The sequence below is a fragment of the Psammomys obesus genome, unplaced genomic scaffold, assembly GCF_907164565.1.
Source record: "Psammomys obesus unplaced genomic scaffold, mPsaObe1.curated_primary_1811, whole genome shotgun sequence".
NCBI classification, from domain to species: Eukaryota; Metazoa; Chordata; class Mammalia; order Rodentia; family Muridae; genus Psammomys; species Psammomys obesus.
The window spans coordinates 5,307,525-5,324,850 of NW_026591711.1; the positions used below are offsets into that span (position 1 = coordinate 5,307,525).

Here is a 17,326-nt window from a genome sequence, read left to right on the forward strand (position 1 = left end):
GAGGATCTAGAGATCAAGGCCACTCTGGGTTATGTAGTCAGATCTTGTGTTAAAAAGATAGACGTGTATTAAAATGATAGCTAGCCAAGAGCACACAGTATTTGCTGTGTCACATGCTCTATGCTGGGACCACTTGTTAACATCTTCTAGTTAAATCTTCTTAATCTATCCCGTGAAGTAAAGATTAAAAACTGATGTTAGAGGGTAGAAAGCTAGCATGGAGAACTGACCTGACATGCCCATGAGGGAACCGTCAGCATTTGGCTTCCATCAGCAGAAGACCTCATCCTTAGCCAGTGTTGGCCAACTGGGCCCGCTGCTCTTGGGAGAGGACGAGTCAAGGTATGTCAAGAGAAGGGGCCACACTTTGTCACAAGCAGTGACGAAGCGGGAGGAACTCAGATGCTGAGGTGCAGCGGAGAGAAGCCAGGCCTTCTTGCAGGAACTTCTTTTGGCTCCTTGGGATATTATGTATCCTTAAAGGTTTCGGCATAATGTATAAGATGTCGGACAGGAGGAAGCAAGGTCTTGCTCACATCCATGTACAGTGTATTTTCCAGATGAGCTGTGGTCTTTCTTGCTAACAAGACCACCCCTTCCTGGGTTCTGTTGATCCTAGGTAGAGGAGATTCTAGCAGCTGGACGCTACTCTCCCAGGAGGGATGGCAGGAGGGCTTTCCCTGACTTCCTGCCAACACCTATCAGTGGCCCAGTGTCCACACACTCTTCCTTCCATTGTTAATGTTCCTAGTATCTGCTTCCTAACCTGGGCTGCACATGAGGTTAACCCTTGCAATGCCTTTGTCAAAGTGCCTTCATTGATGGCATTGTTGTCTGGCCTACCTGCTAATGTCCTTGCACTGAAAAATGTATTTGATATGGAGGTCTCAGAAGGAAAGAGTCATGAGACAGCTTCCAGGGCATCCTGCCACATGATACAAAGGCAATCAGAGCTTTGATACTTCAACGAAGCAGGGTCTCAGGAAGGGCACCACAGAGTGCATATAATACCAGAGTTAGGAATTCCACAGGACCCTTGCTACCTGGGTGGTAAGTACAGCAGCCACCTGCTCCACAGGTGGTCATTTACATATTCAGTTGTCAACCTCAGCTCTTTCTGAAATGAGACAGGACACAACTGAGTGAAAGAGTATCTGAGATTTTCCAAATTTGTTAGATGCCCCATTTGCAACAAAGACAAGGAAGACAGACCTCTCAGAAGCCCTCTGGGTGGTTGGTGTACAGATTGCTGATTGTGTGCTCTTTGTAGAAATCTCCAATGCGGATGAGAGGCTGGAAGCTGTCCATGAGGTCCTGATGCTGCTGCCTCCTGCACACTATGAGACCCTGCGCTACCTGATGATCCATCTCAAAAAGTAAGCCAACACCTCCATCCCTGACACCCCTCATCTGCCCAGGGCAGGAAGGCATTAAGATACCGCATGGGAAGTACACAGAGTAGCTCTTGGATTAGAGCTGTGTGTATGGATTCTAGAACCTGTGATTGGAGATGCCCACGAAAGGCAGTGCTATTCCCTGGAATAGACAGGGGCCTCTGTCTATTCCAGAGAGGAAGGAAGGCTAACAACTTTTCCATTGCCAGTTATGGCTGTCAGCAGGAGATATAGCCTTGGCTCCCTCTGGACCACAGCTTCTGTATGCTGAGCCTGGGGAAATACCCCTCAGAAGTACACCTCAATTATGCTATTTTCTTAATCATAGCTGATTCTTCAGCCTCAACTGATCAGTATCAATTGTTCCAAAAAGCAAAGGTTTCACTTCAGTAGTGCTGGCCCCTTCTTAATCACAGCTGATTCTTCACCTCAGCCTGAGACAGTCTTTGCTTCCTTCTGAAACATCACAAGCCAGGCCTCCGTCATTTGCATTGCTCTCAGCATTCTTGTCTTCCAAGATCACACAGAACACCCCATTAAGCTTTGACCACTAATGGCTTTTCCAGCCCAAAATTCCAAGCACTCCACAAACCTCAGAAAAACAACATGGTTGGGACTATCATGACAACACTGCAATCTCAGGTTCTCACTTCTGTCCTAGTTTGGTTCCTATGGCTGAGGTAAAGGCCATGACCAAAACCCCTGGGGGGGGGGGGGATAGGTTTTATTTTGCTTACATTTCTATGCCATAGTCCATGATTGAGAGAAGTCAGGGCAGGAACTCAAGGCAGGAACCTGGAGGCAGGAGCTGAAGCAGAGGCAATAAAGGAATTCTGTTTATTAGTTTGTTCTACATGGTTTCCTCAGGCTATTTACTATATAACCCAGGACCACAGGCTCAGGATGCTAAAGCCCACAGTGGGAGGGGCCCTCCAATGTCAATAAAAAAAAAATGCCTCATAGGCCAATCTGATGAAGCCTGTTCTAAACTGAGATGTGAAGAATGACTTTTTTCCTGATTCCTTTTTAGCTGTGCAGCATGAAAATGATTCAAACTGAGTTGACCAAACTTAACATTAAGTGGCTAATTTGAATCTGCTCCAAGGGAACAGAGGGCAAGGGATAGTGTCTCTCCAAAGCCCAAACACATTTTAACACAGTTTATTCTTCTTTGTAGAACTTACTCCTTTTTAACTCTGATGAGCATTCTAAAAGACTAAATTTCTGAAGGGAAGAACCTGGAAAATCATCATTCATTCCACAAGGAAACCAGTGAAGCGACTTTAGTACTTAGATTTCCTCCTTAAAGCCTCTTTGGTTTTTCTCTAGATGCTGGTCTGGCAATAATGACTGCTCTGTATCTCATCCTTTGGAAACTAGGCATAAGAAACAATGAACCTCCAGTCTGGCCCCGTTCCAGCCATTCTCCTGCCCTGTGACAATAACCAGGGTTTTCCTAAACACATAGCCACCTGTTCTACAAACAGTCTTTCTCTTGTGGTACCAAGCCTGCCTGTGCTCAGCCCCCTCTCCAGCATGCAGACAAGTAGGAAATGGTGACAAAAACCAGACTTCCATATGAGGCCCATGAGGGTACCATGGGTTAGCTAGTGACCTCCTGCCCCTTCAAACTGATATCTCCCTAACTAAGAGTTGGATGTTTCTTTATGAAAGGCAGATTCCCAGTGCTTAAACAATGTTTACAGTAGATTTGAGTAAGTCCCTTAGTCCTATTGGATGAAGGCAGTATCAATGACTTAATAAGGAAAACAGATCAGAAAATTACCAGTTAAAACATGTCTACCTGCCATTCTTATTGTCCCTTTGCTTTTGCAGGCTCCTGCCCCAGAAGATGATCTCGGGTTTGACATATACGTATAGCTAAAATGTCAGTCCTTCGGCAAATCTATGAGGTCTCTGTGCTTTCCTTGCAGGGTTACCATGAATGAAAAGGACAATTTAATGAATGCAGAAAACCTGGGGATCGTGTTTGGGCCCACTCTGATGAGACCCCCTGAGGACAGCACCCTCACGACCCTCCATGACATGCGGTACCAAAAGCTGATCGTGCAGATTTTAATAGAAAACGAAGACGTTTTGTTCTAATCCATCAAGAAAATGGGCTGATAGAGCTAACAGAATAAAAACGTTTCTTACACTTGATTTGTTTTCCAAACAAGTGGCAGAACCACAGTGGATTGAAGAGTTGGGGACTGTGTCTCCCTCCTCCACGTGAGAGCAAGGGTGAGGGTAGGAAACCCCTTACCTTGGGTCTTTCGCCGTGCCTCGTATGTATGTCTGTTTTGCTGAAAGAGTGATTAATAAATCTTTCTTTAACTTATTAAAAAAATGTAGACTTTTAAGCTTCAATCTTATCAGTAATAAAAGGGAACTTAATTCATAAAGGTACTTGGTACAGTATGCGTTTTCCACCTTCAAAAAAGGACAATTCTATATGTTAAATGTTAAATGAAACCTATATTGTAAAATGTATTTTATTTTAGCTGCAAGAATGTTATTTTATTTTAGCAAATAGAATTCAATGCAGTGCATTGGTTACTGCCCTGTACCTTGTCTCCCCTCCTTGCAGTCGTGCCTGGTAAATGTTGACCGTGAAGGCAGTATCACCTTGACATACCTCTGTCCTGACTAGTGCTTTGATGCAAGTCCGCCACTCCCCCACACCCCTGCTCTTCACAGTTCCTGCTTCTCAGCTCTGGCTTTCTGCTGTGAGGTGTAGTGTATGTTCATAGTGATCCTGGGATGATCTGAAGCACCCACAAGTTTCCTTTCTGTTAGCATTTCATGACTTCCCAAAAAAATGTTATGGTCGTGGCCTTTCCGTATCTCCCATGTGTGTCCTAGAACACGCAGAGTATGTCCAGCTACGTAAAATGGCTTGAGGACACTGGATGCCCCTGAGCCAGGACAGGAAATTCACACTCTTCCTCTTCTCAGCCAGGTTCTTCAAATTGATGTCAATGGAGAACATTTCCATATTGTTGAATCATGAACCTACAGGATCATTGTCGAATCTTGTTCCTTACTTTTGTTTTATAAACCGATTATTAATTTATGAATAAATAAGGTTGGGTTTTTTTTTTTAACCAAATGTTTTTCACTCATAAAAGTTGTTCTGTATGGAAGATAATTTAACATGATTTTATCGCTAGAGACCCATCCTGTTGGTTATATTTATCTTAGCATGAGTTTTTCACACCAAGATCTCTATATTTTGTAACATAGTCAAAATATTTAAAACAGCAAAAAACTGTAAGTCTAGATTTTTAAAGCCAGTTGCAGTGTCTCTCCCTTGGTTGTCTGAGATGACCCATGCACTGACAAGTCTTGCTTGGAGCGCCCAGAAGAGAATTGCCATGTCAAGGTGGTAGAGACTGCAGGCAGACCCGTGGCATCTGGGGCTCCGTTTGGCCTGCTCTCTGCTGTCAGCGTTCCTCCCAACTGTACAGATTTGTTTGTTGCGGCTTCTGTACTTCTTGATACTGTCAATAATAATCTGGAAATGGTTTTATTTTGTGAAGTGAGCAATACTTTGTAATTTATGACAGTGTAATGGAAAAAAAAAACATTCCATGTATTAAATGCTCCTGTCCACCATTTTGGAGTGTGTTAAGGGAGTGGTATTTGGGGAAGAGGATGAGTCACTTCAAAACCTTGTTTTCAGATACATTTGACAGTGGATTCTATCTTTCCAAACTACAAGATGAGAAGAGTCCCCATTTCACCTGAGCCACTCCAAAGCACTCACAGTTCACCTGGGTGACCCCCAAAGCATCCCCACATTACCTAGGCAACCTGTTCCACCATATACTGGGAGGCAGCCCACTGGGAGGTAAAGACTTTTTTGCTTCTGAAAGGCCAAATGCACCTGGGGCCCCCCTACCCCTATGTAACAGTAAAGACCTTTGGGGAAATGATGCTAGGACTTGAACAAAGGGCAGGGATTTTGGAGTCAGAAAGCCCCAAGATGATTCTACACTGAGTAGCTGGTTGCCAGATCTGATTGGCAGGACCAGGAGGTGGGATGCAGATGAGGGAGGCTGACCATTGAGTTTGTCTCGGGAAATGTGGCAGTAACATTCAGACTCTGACATTGGTGAGGACTGTGTCCTAAAGTGCCAGTCATGGATTTTTCTCATTATCATTTTAGGAGTGGCTTGAGGGGAGGAAGGTCATCATATGGCAGTAGGGAGGAAAGAAACATGAGGAGAAAAGAATTTGTTCTGGATTAAGTTGAAGTGTCGGCAATATTCGGGGATGTCGGGACATGGCTCAATCATGTGCTGTAAGGAGATTCGCTCAAATCTTTCTCAAAGGTGATACTAGCAATTGATCCCCTCGGCCTTGCTTTAATCTGTAGCCTGCTCACCAGGCCTGTCACCCAAACCATCTGGCAGCCTGATATGGCTCCTCTTACATGGCTCCGCATTCTTCCAGTGGGATAACACCAAGCATAACGAATGAGCGGTTTTGAAATTTTCCACACACTATTTGTGGAAGGGGGGGGGGGGTACTGTCTTTCTCCCTTCTCTGGAAATGGATTTTCAGAAGCTCTGGTCTTGACTGGGGGTTGGGTCTGGTGCATAAGTTAAGGTAGGTAACAGAGGAAAAGGACAATGAAGCTGAGGCAGGGCTGGGGAGAGTGTCAGAAAGAAACAGCATCAGCTGAAGGCTGTTTGGGCTATCCACAAATGCAGGCCCAATGTGGGTGGCTTATACATTCCCCACCGCTGTCAACACCCAATTTAGAGATATCCTTTAGGTTTTTGTTTGTTTGTTTGTTTGTTTTTGAGACAGGATTTCTCTGCGTAGCCTTAGCTGTCCTGGACTCACTTTGTATACCAGGCTGACCTTGAACTTGTAGAGATCCACCAGCCTCTGCCTGCTAAATTCTGGGATTACAGGTGTGCGCCACCCCACCCAGCTGCCTTTAGTTTTTAAAATATAACATTTATTAGCTTCCATCAATCATGTATCAAGCTTTGCTTACTCTGAAGACCTAGAGGCAAGGGAAGGGCTTATCTCATGAAAAGAACTAAATGAGTTTAGTCTGGCTGGTCATGCTAAAGTTTTCAGCTTAGGTAAGGAGTGGGGGGTTCACTCATTTTTTTCAAAGAAACTCTAAGTTGTCTACCTGTCTTATATCTACAGAACAGTAGCCAAGATGCTAGAGACATTTTGAATAGCCATGAACCATTTTCCCATAATGTTACTGTCCTGTGAAATCAGGGCATGCCAAGCAAAACCAAGAAATCAACACTAGCATACCTCTATTCCCTGAACCTCACACTATCAACTCCCATGGGTGTTTCCGTTACTTTCTCTTCAGTTGTTATTTTCTAGGATACAGGCCATTCTTTCAGCACTGGTAAGTGCTCTTAGGAGGCCCATGAGATGGATCCACATACAAAGGCTCCTGCCATATTCCTGGTAACTTGAGTTCCAGCCCCAGAGCCCATGTCAAGGTGCAAGAAGAGAACTGACTCAGCCAAGTTGTCCTCTCCCATACGCACACATACTATGGCCACATGTCACATTCATCTATCACATACATACACACACAATTGTGATAAACATAAAACAAATAAAATAAAAATAAAAGATGTCAGAGGTTGGTCTGATGCATGTTACTGGCCTCAAGATCTGGGTATACCTATCCTTGTTATATAAACCTACCTTATTGGCTGATTAAATGACCTATACCTAGGCAGGGCAAAATGGGGTTCCTCACGGGAAACGGATGGACGGGAAGAGAGGAGAGAGGAGGACACCCTCATGGGTTAATATGGAGAAGGAACAACGTGAGCCTGGAGGAAGGACTCCAAGAATGGCATGGATGGAAAAAACACCAATATGAAAAATACAAGCAAGTATATTGCGATTATGTGTGGAAGGTAGAAAAGATGAGGCTGATTAAGGTGGACAGCATTGGATGGGGGCTGGGAGATGGATGGTAAGGATATTGAGGCAGCTTAGATGAACTATCTGCCTAGCCTAAGGTAAATAAGGCAATTATAAGATCTAGCAGGTGTCTGTGTTTTATGATTTGTGATAGCAGGTTAGATAATACCACCATGATAGTTTTAGGGCTACTAATAAACATTATATAACCCAACATTCTTTTTTTTTTTTAATTTACTACAAAAAAAAGAGGACTTGAGGCTGAAGAGGTGGCTAAATGGGTAAAAAGCACTTGCTACACACACTTGATAATCCGAGTTTGAGCTTCAAAATTCATGGGAGAAAGAGAGAACCATAATCCTGAAAGCTGATCTCTGATCTACACACAAATGCTGTGGCACCTGCTTACCCATACTCATACACACTAGTAATAAGTCGGAAAGGAAAGATGAATAACTTGATTGTGATTCCCTGAGGGAATGTGGGAAACAGGCATCAGTAGTTGCTCATGGCAACAAGACAGAAGCTGGTATCCTGCACCAAATGGAGATAAATAGGATTGAGTTGCAGTTAGGAGATAAAGTAGAGAAGTTTAGGTCTAGATTGAAGAATCTGATCTAATGCCCATTCACGTCCGCATCTATGCAGTATTTACTAACACAAGAACTAGGTGTTGCTTGGGTGGAGGAGGGGATTTAGGAAAGGCTGGACGTGATGATATCAAAACTCCAGGGAAATTTCTGAATGCAGGTGTTTTTGTTAGTTTTTGATACCAATTGGGCGGCACTCACTGGAGATACTGATTGAGAGCACGAAGAGGGTATGCAGGAAAACCAGGCAGATATCGCCAGAGTACTAACATTCCAGAGAAGAAGAGATGGACGAGACAGAGAGGTGAGGCCCACTGTGATATGATAAAATGCTGAGGATTTCATGAGCACTTCAGAAAGTATCCTCAAGATGGTTTAGTGGGTAAGAGCGCTGGCTGCTCTTGCAAAGGACCAGAGTTCGGTTCCCAGCACTCATGTCTAGTGGCTCACAACTGTCTATAACTCCAACTGTTCAGTGCCCTCTTCTGGCCTCCATGGGCACCCATACACACATGCTTACATATACTCAGACACATCTATATGAATCACGTATTGTGCTTAGTATCACAATGTCCTTGTACTTTTCTTTGTTCTCTTGTGGTTGCTAGGTTTCAGACATCTAACATAGCTGCATCCTGCATTCTGGAGAGGGTTGCTTTGTTAGATGCTTTGTAAATACAAATAAGATATGCTGTGATCTTACTGTTTGTGTCCTCTACCCCAAGTACATTTGCTGAAGCCTTATTCCCAGTGGAATTGAAGACAGAGCTTTCTATAGGTGATTAGGTCATGAGGGTAGGGCCCTACTACTGGAATTAGTGTTTTAATAGAAGAAAACTCAAAGGGTTCTCTCTTGTCTTCTCTGTATGCAAATAACTGCTTGTGATCCAAGAAGAGTGCAGTCACCAGACAGCAAACCTCCCAACATTTTGTGCCTGACCTCCCAGCCTCCAGAAATGTAAGCAGTAAGTGCATGTTTGCAAACCATCCAGCATATGGCATCTTGTTATAACAGCATGGTCTTAGTTAGGGTTACAATTTCTACGATATAACAGTATAACCAAAGCAACTTCTGGTGGAGGGACAGGGTGTGTGTGTGTTGGGGGGGGAGGCATTTGGCTTACACTTCCACAGCACTGTTCATCATGGAAGGGCAGGAACTCAAACGGGGCAGGAACCTGGAGGCAGGAACTGATGCAGAGGCAATGGAGGAGTGCTGCTTACTGGCTTGCTCCACATGGCTTACTCAGCCTGCTTTCCTGTAGAACCCAGGAACCCCAGCCCAGAGTTGGCCCCTCCCACCATGGTCTGGGCCCTCCCCCATCAATCACTAATTAAGAAAATGCTCTACAACTGTTGCCTGTAGCCTGATTTTATGGAGGGCCTCTGCATCTGTTCCTGCCTCCAGGTTCCTGCCCTGTTTGAGTTCCTGTCCTCTCAAGCATACCTGTTATTCTTGCTCCTTAATCTCTAAAATGACTCTAATCTTGGTCCATAGAAATTTTATACCTCGAAATGGATACAATAACAGAATAAGCCTCCTTCCTAGCATCCCAGGCACTTTTCTATGAGCCAGTTGATATCCTGACTCTGAATACTCTGAGTTCAATGTAGAATATGTAGCAATGCACAAATATTAGTTGTTTTAGTTAAGGTTTCTATTGTGAAGAGACACCATGACCGAGGCAAGTCTTATAAGGGAAAACATTTCATTGGTGCTGGCTTACAGTGTAAGGTTTATTCATCCTAGTGGGAAGCATGGCAGTGCCCAGGAAGACATGGTGCTAGAGAAGGAGCTAAGAGTTCTACATCTTGATCCACAGGCAGCCGAAGAAGACTGTGTGCCACACTGGGTGTAGCTTGAGTATAGGAGATCTCAAAGCCTGGCCCCACAGTAACATATTCCCTCTAACAAGGCCACACCTCCTAAAAGTGCCATTCCCCATGGGCCAAACATAAGAGTTTTTGCAGGCCAAACCTATTCAAACCACTACATACGCCCAGACCCATACTTCCAAATCCAATCCCCTGCCTTGTGAAGCAAGCCAAGTTTAACTCATGTACTAATGGGTTTGATGGCTAGGAAGCCACAGGATTGGACAAGAGAATCCTGTCAAGGATAATATGAAGCTGCAAGCATCCAAGGAACAAAACCAAAAGAGCTCACCTTGGAAAAATTACCCAGCTTTCAAAGTCAAGTAGAAAGAGCCTATGTGGGGCTGGGAAAATATTTCTGCGGGAGAACACTTGCTTAGAATGCACAAGGCCTGGGTTCAATAACCAGAACCACAAAGAGACAACAACAACAATGAAAAACTACACTGAATTTTCTGGGCCAGCAAAATGGCTGTGAGTGAAGGCACTTGCTGTCAAGCCTGACAATCTGAGTTCAATCCCAGGAACCCACAAGGAGGATGGAGAGAAATGACTCCCACAAGATGTCTCCAACCTCCAAAGGTTTCTGTGGCAAGCATTCACCCACAGGCACCTACACTCACACTCACTCACTCACTCACTCACACACAAACACACACACACACACACACACACACACACAGAGAGAGAGAGAGACCTCTATCAAGACAAAAACAGTTCTTATGCCAAAGGTTTAGTGCGATGATCAAGTCAACAATAAGAGCATGCATGTTCAAATATATGGTGTGTATGTGTCTAGGAGAGTGACATGAGTTCTTTTCTAAGAGGTCATAACACCCACATTTAAAAAAAAAATAATCCATTAAGCTCCTGGATGGATCCCAATGGCTTTATTCTGCACCATAAGCAGCTCCAACGCTGGCATGGTCAACTTAATACCAATACCCATAAAGAGTACTTTCGAGCGGGAATAAAGAGACACACAACCTATAGGAAGCATTAGCAGTAGATCTAACCATCAGGAAATTTTTTAAGTTGTGTTTATTTGTGTAGAGGGGTATGTACACAATGTGCATGCAAGTGTCCTCAGAGGCAAGAAGAGACTATCTGGTCTGTTACACCAGAGCTGAGTTCGAGCAATTATGTGCTGCCCAATGTGAAACTTTTTTGTTTGTTTGTTTTTGGTTTTTGTTTTGTTTGAGAGAAGTACTTACAGTCAACCACTAAGCCATCTCTCCAGCCTCAGACAGAAATTTTTTTGTGGCACATAAAAGACAACTCTGATTAAAAAGAACTTCAACAACAAGATGTCCACTAAGGAACATGAGGTCTGGCTGTAGGACCCGCCAAGCCTCCACATCTCTCAGGGTTTGACTCCGGTGTTTACACGTCTGCTTTGTCCCAACTAACTGCAAGGAATCCTGTTGTGCCCTTTTAAAAACTATTTTATTTTGGTTTCTTAACCCTCTTCCTCCCTTCTTTACCCCAATCCCTTTCAACATCCCAGTACTGGGTAGGAGAGAAAGAAGGTTAGTGGGGAGAGGGGGCATTGTTCTCTTAGGTTACTTCCTGCTGGTTAGGGTTGTCAGGTTCCTTGGGGTAAGTCTAATCTTCAGTTCAGGATATCACCAACTTCTTCTCATCAAATTGCATCAACAGCACCCAGGAGCAGCAGTGGGGAGCACCAGCAGCCTTCCTTCTCAGAGCTCCCTCAATTCTCCCTGTGCTCTAGCTTTTATTCCCTCTCCAGAGTCCTCAGATTTAAACTATCTGAAGCTGGCAAAGAGCTCCTCTCAGAGCCCACATGAGGCAAATAGTTTGCTGCTGTGGACAATCTGAATCAGTCCTATATCCCACATGTGTGATCAAAACAAAAAACATGTTTACATCCACAATAAAACCCTTTCTAACAGTCTCCATCAGATGTCCAATCACATTGGCCAAGATAGTTTTTCATACACGTGGCTGAACAACTTGCTGATGAGGGCAATGAGATCAACAGGAATGTTAACACACAGTAGTTCACAAAGAAAAATTGCTGGGACATCAAGACCTTGACTTTTTAACAAGGCAAAGTATTGGGTATGACTCAGGTTTGGGGCTCTATAAACTTGAATTTTTTCCTTTCTTTTTTTAATTTCTTTGATGTGTTGTTGTTGAAAACAGATTATTCCCACATACAGTACATTCTGACCACAGTTTCCCCTCACTCTTTCCTCCCACCCCCCCCCCCCAACATATCCCCTGCCTCCTTTGGATCCACCCTTCCATCCCCCCTCAGAAAAGAGCAGGCCTCTGAGAGACAAACAACCAAACACAACAAAGTAAAATACCATAAGACAAGGCTAAAGCCCTCATAACTGGACAGGCAACCCAACAGGAGGAAGAGAGTTCCAAGAGCAGGTCAACAAGTCAGAGACACACCACTCCCACTGATAGGATTCTCACAAAAACACTAAGCTAATGGCCACAGCCTATATGCAAATGACCTGGTGCAGACCCCTTCAGGCCCTTGCCACTTCAGTCTTGTGAACCCATGTGTTCTCTGCTTAGTTGATTCAGTGGGCCATGTTCTTCTTGACTCCCCTATCCCCTCTGACTCCTACAATCCCCCCTCTTTTCCATGGTATCCCCACACTCTGGGGTGAGGGATCTGATGGAGACCTCCAATATAGACTTCCTCTTCTCTTAATGTCTGGCTGTGGGTCTCTGCACCCTCTCCCATACGCTGCCATCAGAAGCCTCTCTGATGACAACTGGGCAAGACGTTGATCTGTGAGTAGAGCAGAATATCATTAGAAATTATTTAACTGACTTTTTTTTCTTTTTTTTTTAGACCAGTTTTGTTTGGTCCTACTCTAGATCTCTGGACTATCCAGTCTCCTGCTCTTGGCCATCCAAGCAGGGTCAGTCATGGACTCCTGTGGAGTGGGCCTCAAATTAAATCAGACTTTGGTTGGCCACCATCATCTGTCCCAGCACATCTTGCAGGCAGAACAGATTGTAGGTAAAGGTTTTGTGGCTGGGTTGGTGTCCATGTTCCTCTTTCCATAGCCTGAAGAGTACCTTCCCACACCAAAGAGGCTAAAATGTAGGGGTGAAGTCTCCATGAAAGCACCAGATTGACCCCTCCAAGTTCAATGAGCTGTGTGGGTGCCCTTGACAATGAGGCCCTGCTGTCAGTTTGAGGAGAGCAACCCTCTGTCCTAGCATCAGCCTGGGTTGTCAGGGGATCTCCACAGGACCTCCTTGGCCAACAACTCAATTGAATGCAACCCAGTCCTGCCACTGGAAGCCTCACTTGACTACAAGAGGTGGCCAGTTCAGATTCCATGTTTCCCATTACTAGGCGTCCTCATTAGGATCACCCTCATAGGAAGTTTCCACACTGTTCCCCAAGTTTCCAGGAAGTTTCCACACTGTTCTCCAAGTGCTCCCCCAATTCCATTTGTCTCTCCCCCAAACTCTCCCTCCATCTTTCTTCAGCACCTGGTTCCTCCCATTCCCATCCCCTCCCATTCCCAGTCCACCCATGAAATCTCTTCTATTTCCCCGTCCCTGGGAGATCCATATATCATCCCCTATGGAGACCTACTCTTTATCTAACATCTCTGGGTCTTAGGATTGTACCTAGGTCATCATTTACTTAATAGTTAATATCTACTTATAAAGGATAGATAAGTGACACATAGCATATTTATCTTTCTAGGCACGGGTTACCTCACTCAGGATGATTTTTTTTCCTACTTTTATCCATTTTTCTGCAGATTTTAAAGAACTAAGTAACTCTTCATTGTACAAATATACCACATTTTCATTTTCCATTCTTCAGTTAAGCAACATCCATGTTGTTTCCAGTCTCTGGCTGTTATGCACGAAGCCACAATGATCATAGTTGAGCAAGTGTCTCTGTGGTAGGAGGGAGTGCCCTTTGGGTATATGCCCAAGAGTGATATAGCTGAGTCTTGATACCTAAGACTTGTTAGTAAGTCAAGGTATTAAGCATGGCTCAGGTATGGGTTCTGCAAATTTAATTTTTTAATTGGTCCTCAAGGCAATTTCATTACAAGAGAAATTCCTCTTGAGTGAGGAATGGGCCTGTTTTACTTATTATTACTTATTATCAAGTATCTGGATAATGGAAGGAAAAGAGAATTCCCTGATGAGGGGACAGTGGCTGTACAGCATTGTGCAGACTATAACAGTCTCAGGGATGCATGGCATCATCTGAAACTCCTTGAGTTACTCAGGACTCCAAACATCCCAACTCAACAACTCTACTCAGGGCTCTAGTGCAATGCTGTTTAAACTGTCAGCTTCATAAAGGCAGGGATTGTCGCTGGTCCTACACAGCATGATACCTAAGATACAGTAGGAACCTCAGGCTTAATGGTGTGTATTTCTCTCCCAAATACAATTTCCACTTGAGTGCAATGAGAGGAAAAGGTTGGGGGAAAGAGAAGAATCTGGACATGTACATCTGTCTTGTGCAGAGGGATATATCATCTTTCTATTGGATGACCATATGGTATCCCTACAGGAGCATTGGATTTAGAGCCACTCGACCTGGCTTGGCCCAGGGTCAAGGCTTTTTAACACTTTTGAGTTTCGGGTTTTCTCTCTTTTGAAACATGAAAATGAATGCCTGCCTGCTTACCTGTTTAACCCACTTCACAGAATTGTCACTGAAGGCAGACGACACGGCCTCACACCCTCACACACCTCAGTCCCCCTCCTCCCAGGCTCCTCTGCCCATCCTCCTATGATACTGCACAAGTGTACATGAGAGGCTGCAGTGCTCTCTACTTCCATTCAGGCAATCACACCCACTCTGCCTTTGAACTCTATCTGTCAACAGTCCTAAATTAGCTTCAAGATTCAGCAAGGCACCTAATGTCCTATAACAAATCCCTTCTGCCACGAGTAGCCAGTCAGTCACACCGCCAAGGCTCCCGATGAGCCTGCCTTCTCTCTGTGGCTCAGCTCTCCGCCAAGGCTCCCGATGAGCCTGCCTTCTCTCTGTGGCTCAGCTCTCCGCCAAGGCTCCCGATGAGCCTGCCTTCTCTCTGTGGCTCAGCTCTCCACCCACTCCATTTGTGCCTCATGAAGCTATTTTAAAAATTCTAAGTAAATTAAAGTCCTTGGCTCCATTTTTCTCAGCCTCCAGCATTGTTTGACACATAACTCATTTTCCATGTTCAGGTATATGACTTATGCAAGTAGCATGATGGTTATGCTAGCCTACAGCCCATCTTCTCTCATTCACATATGTGAAATATGACACATTGATATAGTCTATCCACTTTAACTGTTGCAAAATGCCATGTTAAGTAATTTGACATTTCTAATGCCAGAACTAGATACCAGGTCATTTCTCTTCTTCTGTTGATGCCCAACATGTCCTTACTAAAGTCTGCACCTGCTTTAAGTGGGCAGCTAAATCATGAAGGAAGATAATGACCAACTTGACTGGCGTGCTCCCCAGTAGTGACACCAAGCCATGCTCTCCTCAGCCGTGCTTGGGAGAACCCATACTTCATGTCCTTATCAACATTGGCATTGTCAAAGGTAAATATTTTTGTTAATCTGCTGAAATAAAAATACTATGATTTTGTTTAACTTACTTCCTTGATTCCCACTGTCACTGAGCTATTCTGTTGGGTTAGTGGCCATTTGTTTGTCTCCTCTGTGAAGTTGGTTATTAAGTTTTACCATGTCTCTTGAACTTGTCTCACCTCTGCTGGTTTGTTTTGAGTCATTTATAAATTCCAAGTTATCTATTTCTCAGTCATGTGTGTTCTGTAGACAACCAAAGCAATCTTGAGCAAGAGGAAAATACTGCTGGGTACATTACCATGCCTGGGTTCAAGCTGTGCTAGGAAGCCATACCAATAAAACAGCATAGTATTGGCACAAATAAAACAGATCAATGGAGCAGAATGGAGGACACAGCTATAAACTCAAGCAATCTCAGCCAAAGGTTGTGGTTTTGACAAAGCTAAACCACACTGGAGAGATGACAGAGTCTTCAACAAATGGTGCTGAGAAAACTGGAAATCAACATGTACAAGAATGAAATTGATCCTACACAAATTCCACTCCCAATGGCGCAAGGAGCTCAGAACAAATCCCAAAAGCACTGAAGGAAGAGTAGGAAGTGTGCTACAGGAAGTATGCAATAAGAAGTGCACTACAGGAAGTGTGCTATAGGAAGTATGCAACAGGAAGTACACTACAGGAAGTGTGCTACAAGATAGAGAGGCACAGGTTTTCTAAAGCAGCCCCTGGTTACACAGGAAGTAAGGCAAACAACCAACAAATAAGACCTCATAAAGTTAAAATTTCTGTGCAACCAAGGAAACTCACCACAATGAATACAGCTTACACAACAGGAAAAAAAATCCTTGCTAGATATATATTTGACAGAGAATTAACATTTCAAATATACAAATAACTAAAAAAACTTAACTTCAAAAACAAACAAAAAATCTGATCGAAAGATGGGGGGTGTGTGAAACTATAGTCATAAAGAAGGTGTTTCTTATTTCTAATTCTCACCCCTAGTTCTCATCACTGACTCTCATTAGTTTTTGAGATAGGTTCTCATTCTATAGCATCAACTGGCCTTGAACTCACAGCAATACCCTTGCATCAGGCTCCTAAGCGCTGAGTTTACAGGTATGAAGCACCAAATCTTACTATATTTCTAATAGATTATCAGATGTTAGGACTACTGCTGAATGTCTTTATCTATGTATCTGATTTCTAACAATCTGCAAAATAATCTCATTGATTTTCATAGTTTTGTCTAAATATCACCTTAGATTTCTGCATCATTAAATGGAATACCCATTTAGGCAACTTTGTCCCTTTCTTCCCAAGTCTCATATTTCCTTCTTCTTCTTCTTCTTCTTCTTCTTCTTCTTCTTCTTCTTCTTCTTCTTCTTCTTCTTCTTCTTCTTCTTCTTCTTCTTCTTTTCTTCTTCTTCTTCTTCTTCTTCCTCCTCCTCCTCCTCTTTTTCTTCCTTCACATTCCTGACTTCTCCAGAGACATGGACCTCCAGCAATGACAGCAGTCACATCTTGCTTCTGACTTTAAAGTGAGCATATTTAAAATGTCTACATGTAATGTGATAGATGTAATTTTTACACAACTGGTCCTCAAATTTGATGTGCATTGGTGTCATCTAGAAAACTAAAACCATGAATGCCAGGTATGCTGGTAAAGGAACAGACTGTTACACTGTGTTTTTACCACGCTTCTCTGGGGATTCTGCTCCCCAGTGAAGGAGATACTGCACATTCTATCACAGAATCTCCCTTCTTGACCCTACGAGAGCATTTCTTAAAACTCATGCTTCAGTGGTGTTTCCTGAAATGTCCTTTTCTGTAATCTCCTAAGCTCCCTTTTGCTCCATCAGCTGTTTACACAGCCACATGGTAAATAGATTCTAAGAACTAAGCCATTCTTACTGCCCTAGGAAATGTTTTACCCTGTAATATGTGATGTATTTTTCAGAATGGTGATCTAGAGAGTTATGTATC

General features: G+C 43.7%; 1 protein-coding gene across 1 annotated transcript in view; it reads left to right on the forward strand.

The window, feature by feature from the left end:
- The window catches only part of Chn2 (chimerin 2), a 265,682-nt gene extending 260,670 nt beyond the window's left edge, over nucleotides 1-5,012 (forward strand). Inside the window, exons 12-13 of the mRNA XM_055611796.1 lie at nucleotides 1,271-1,376; nucleotides 3,329-5,012. Of these exons, the coding sequence (XP_055467771.1) occupies nucleotides 1,271-1,376; nucleotides 3,329-3,500 (278 nt within the window). The 3' untranslated portion in view covers nucleotides 3,501-5,012. The remainder of the gene's footprint in view (nucleotides 1-1,270; nucleotides 1,377-3,328) is intronic.
- The last annotated feature ends 12,314 nt before the right edge of the window (nucleotides 5,013-17,326 follow it).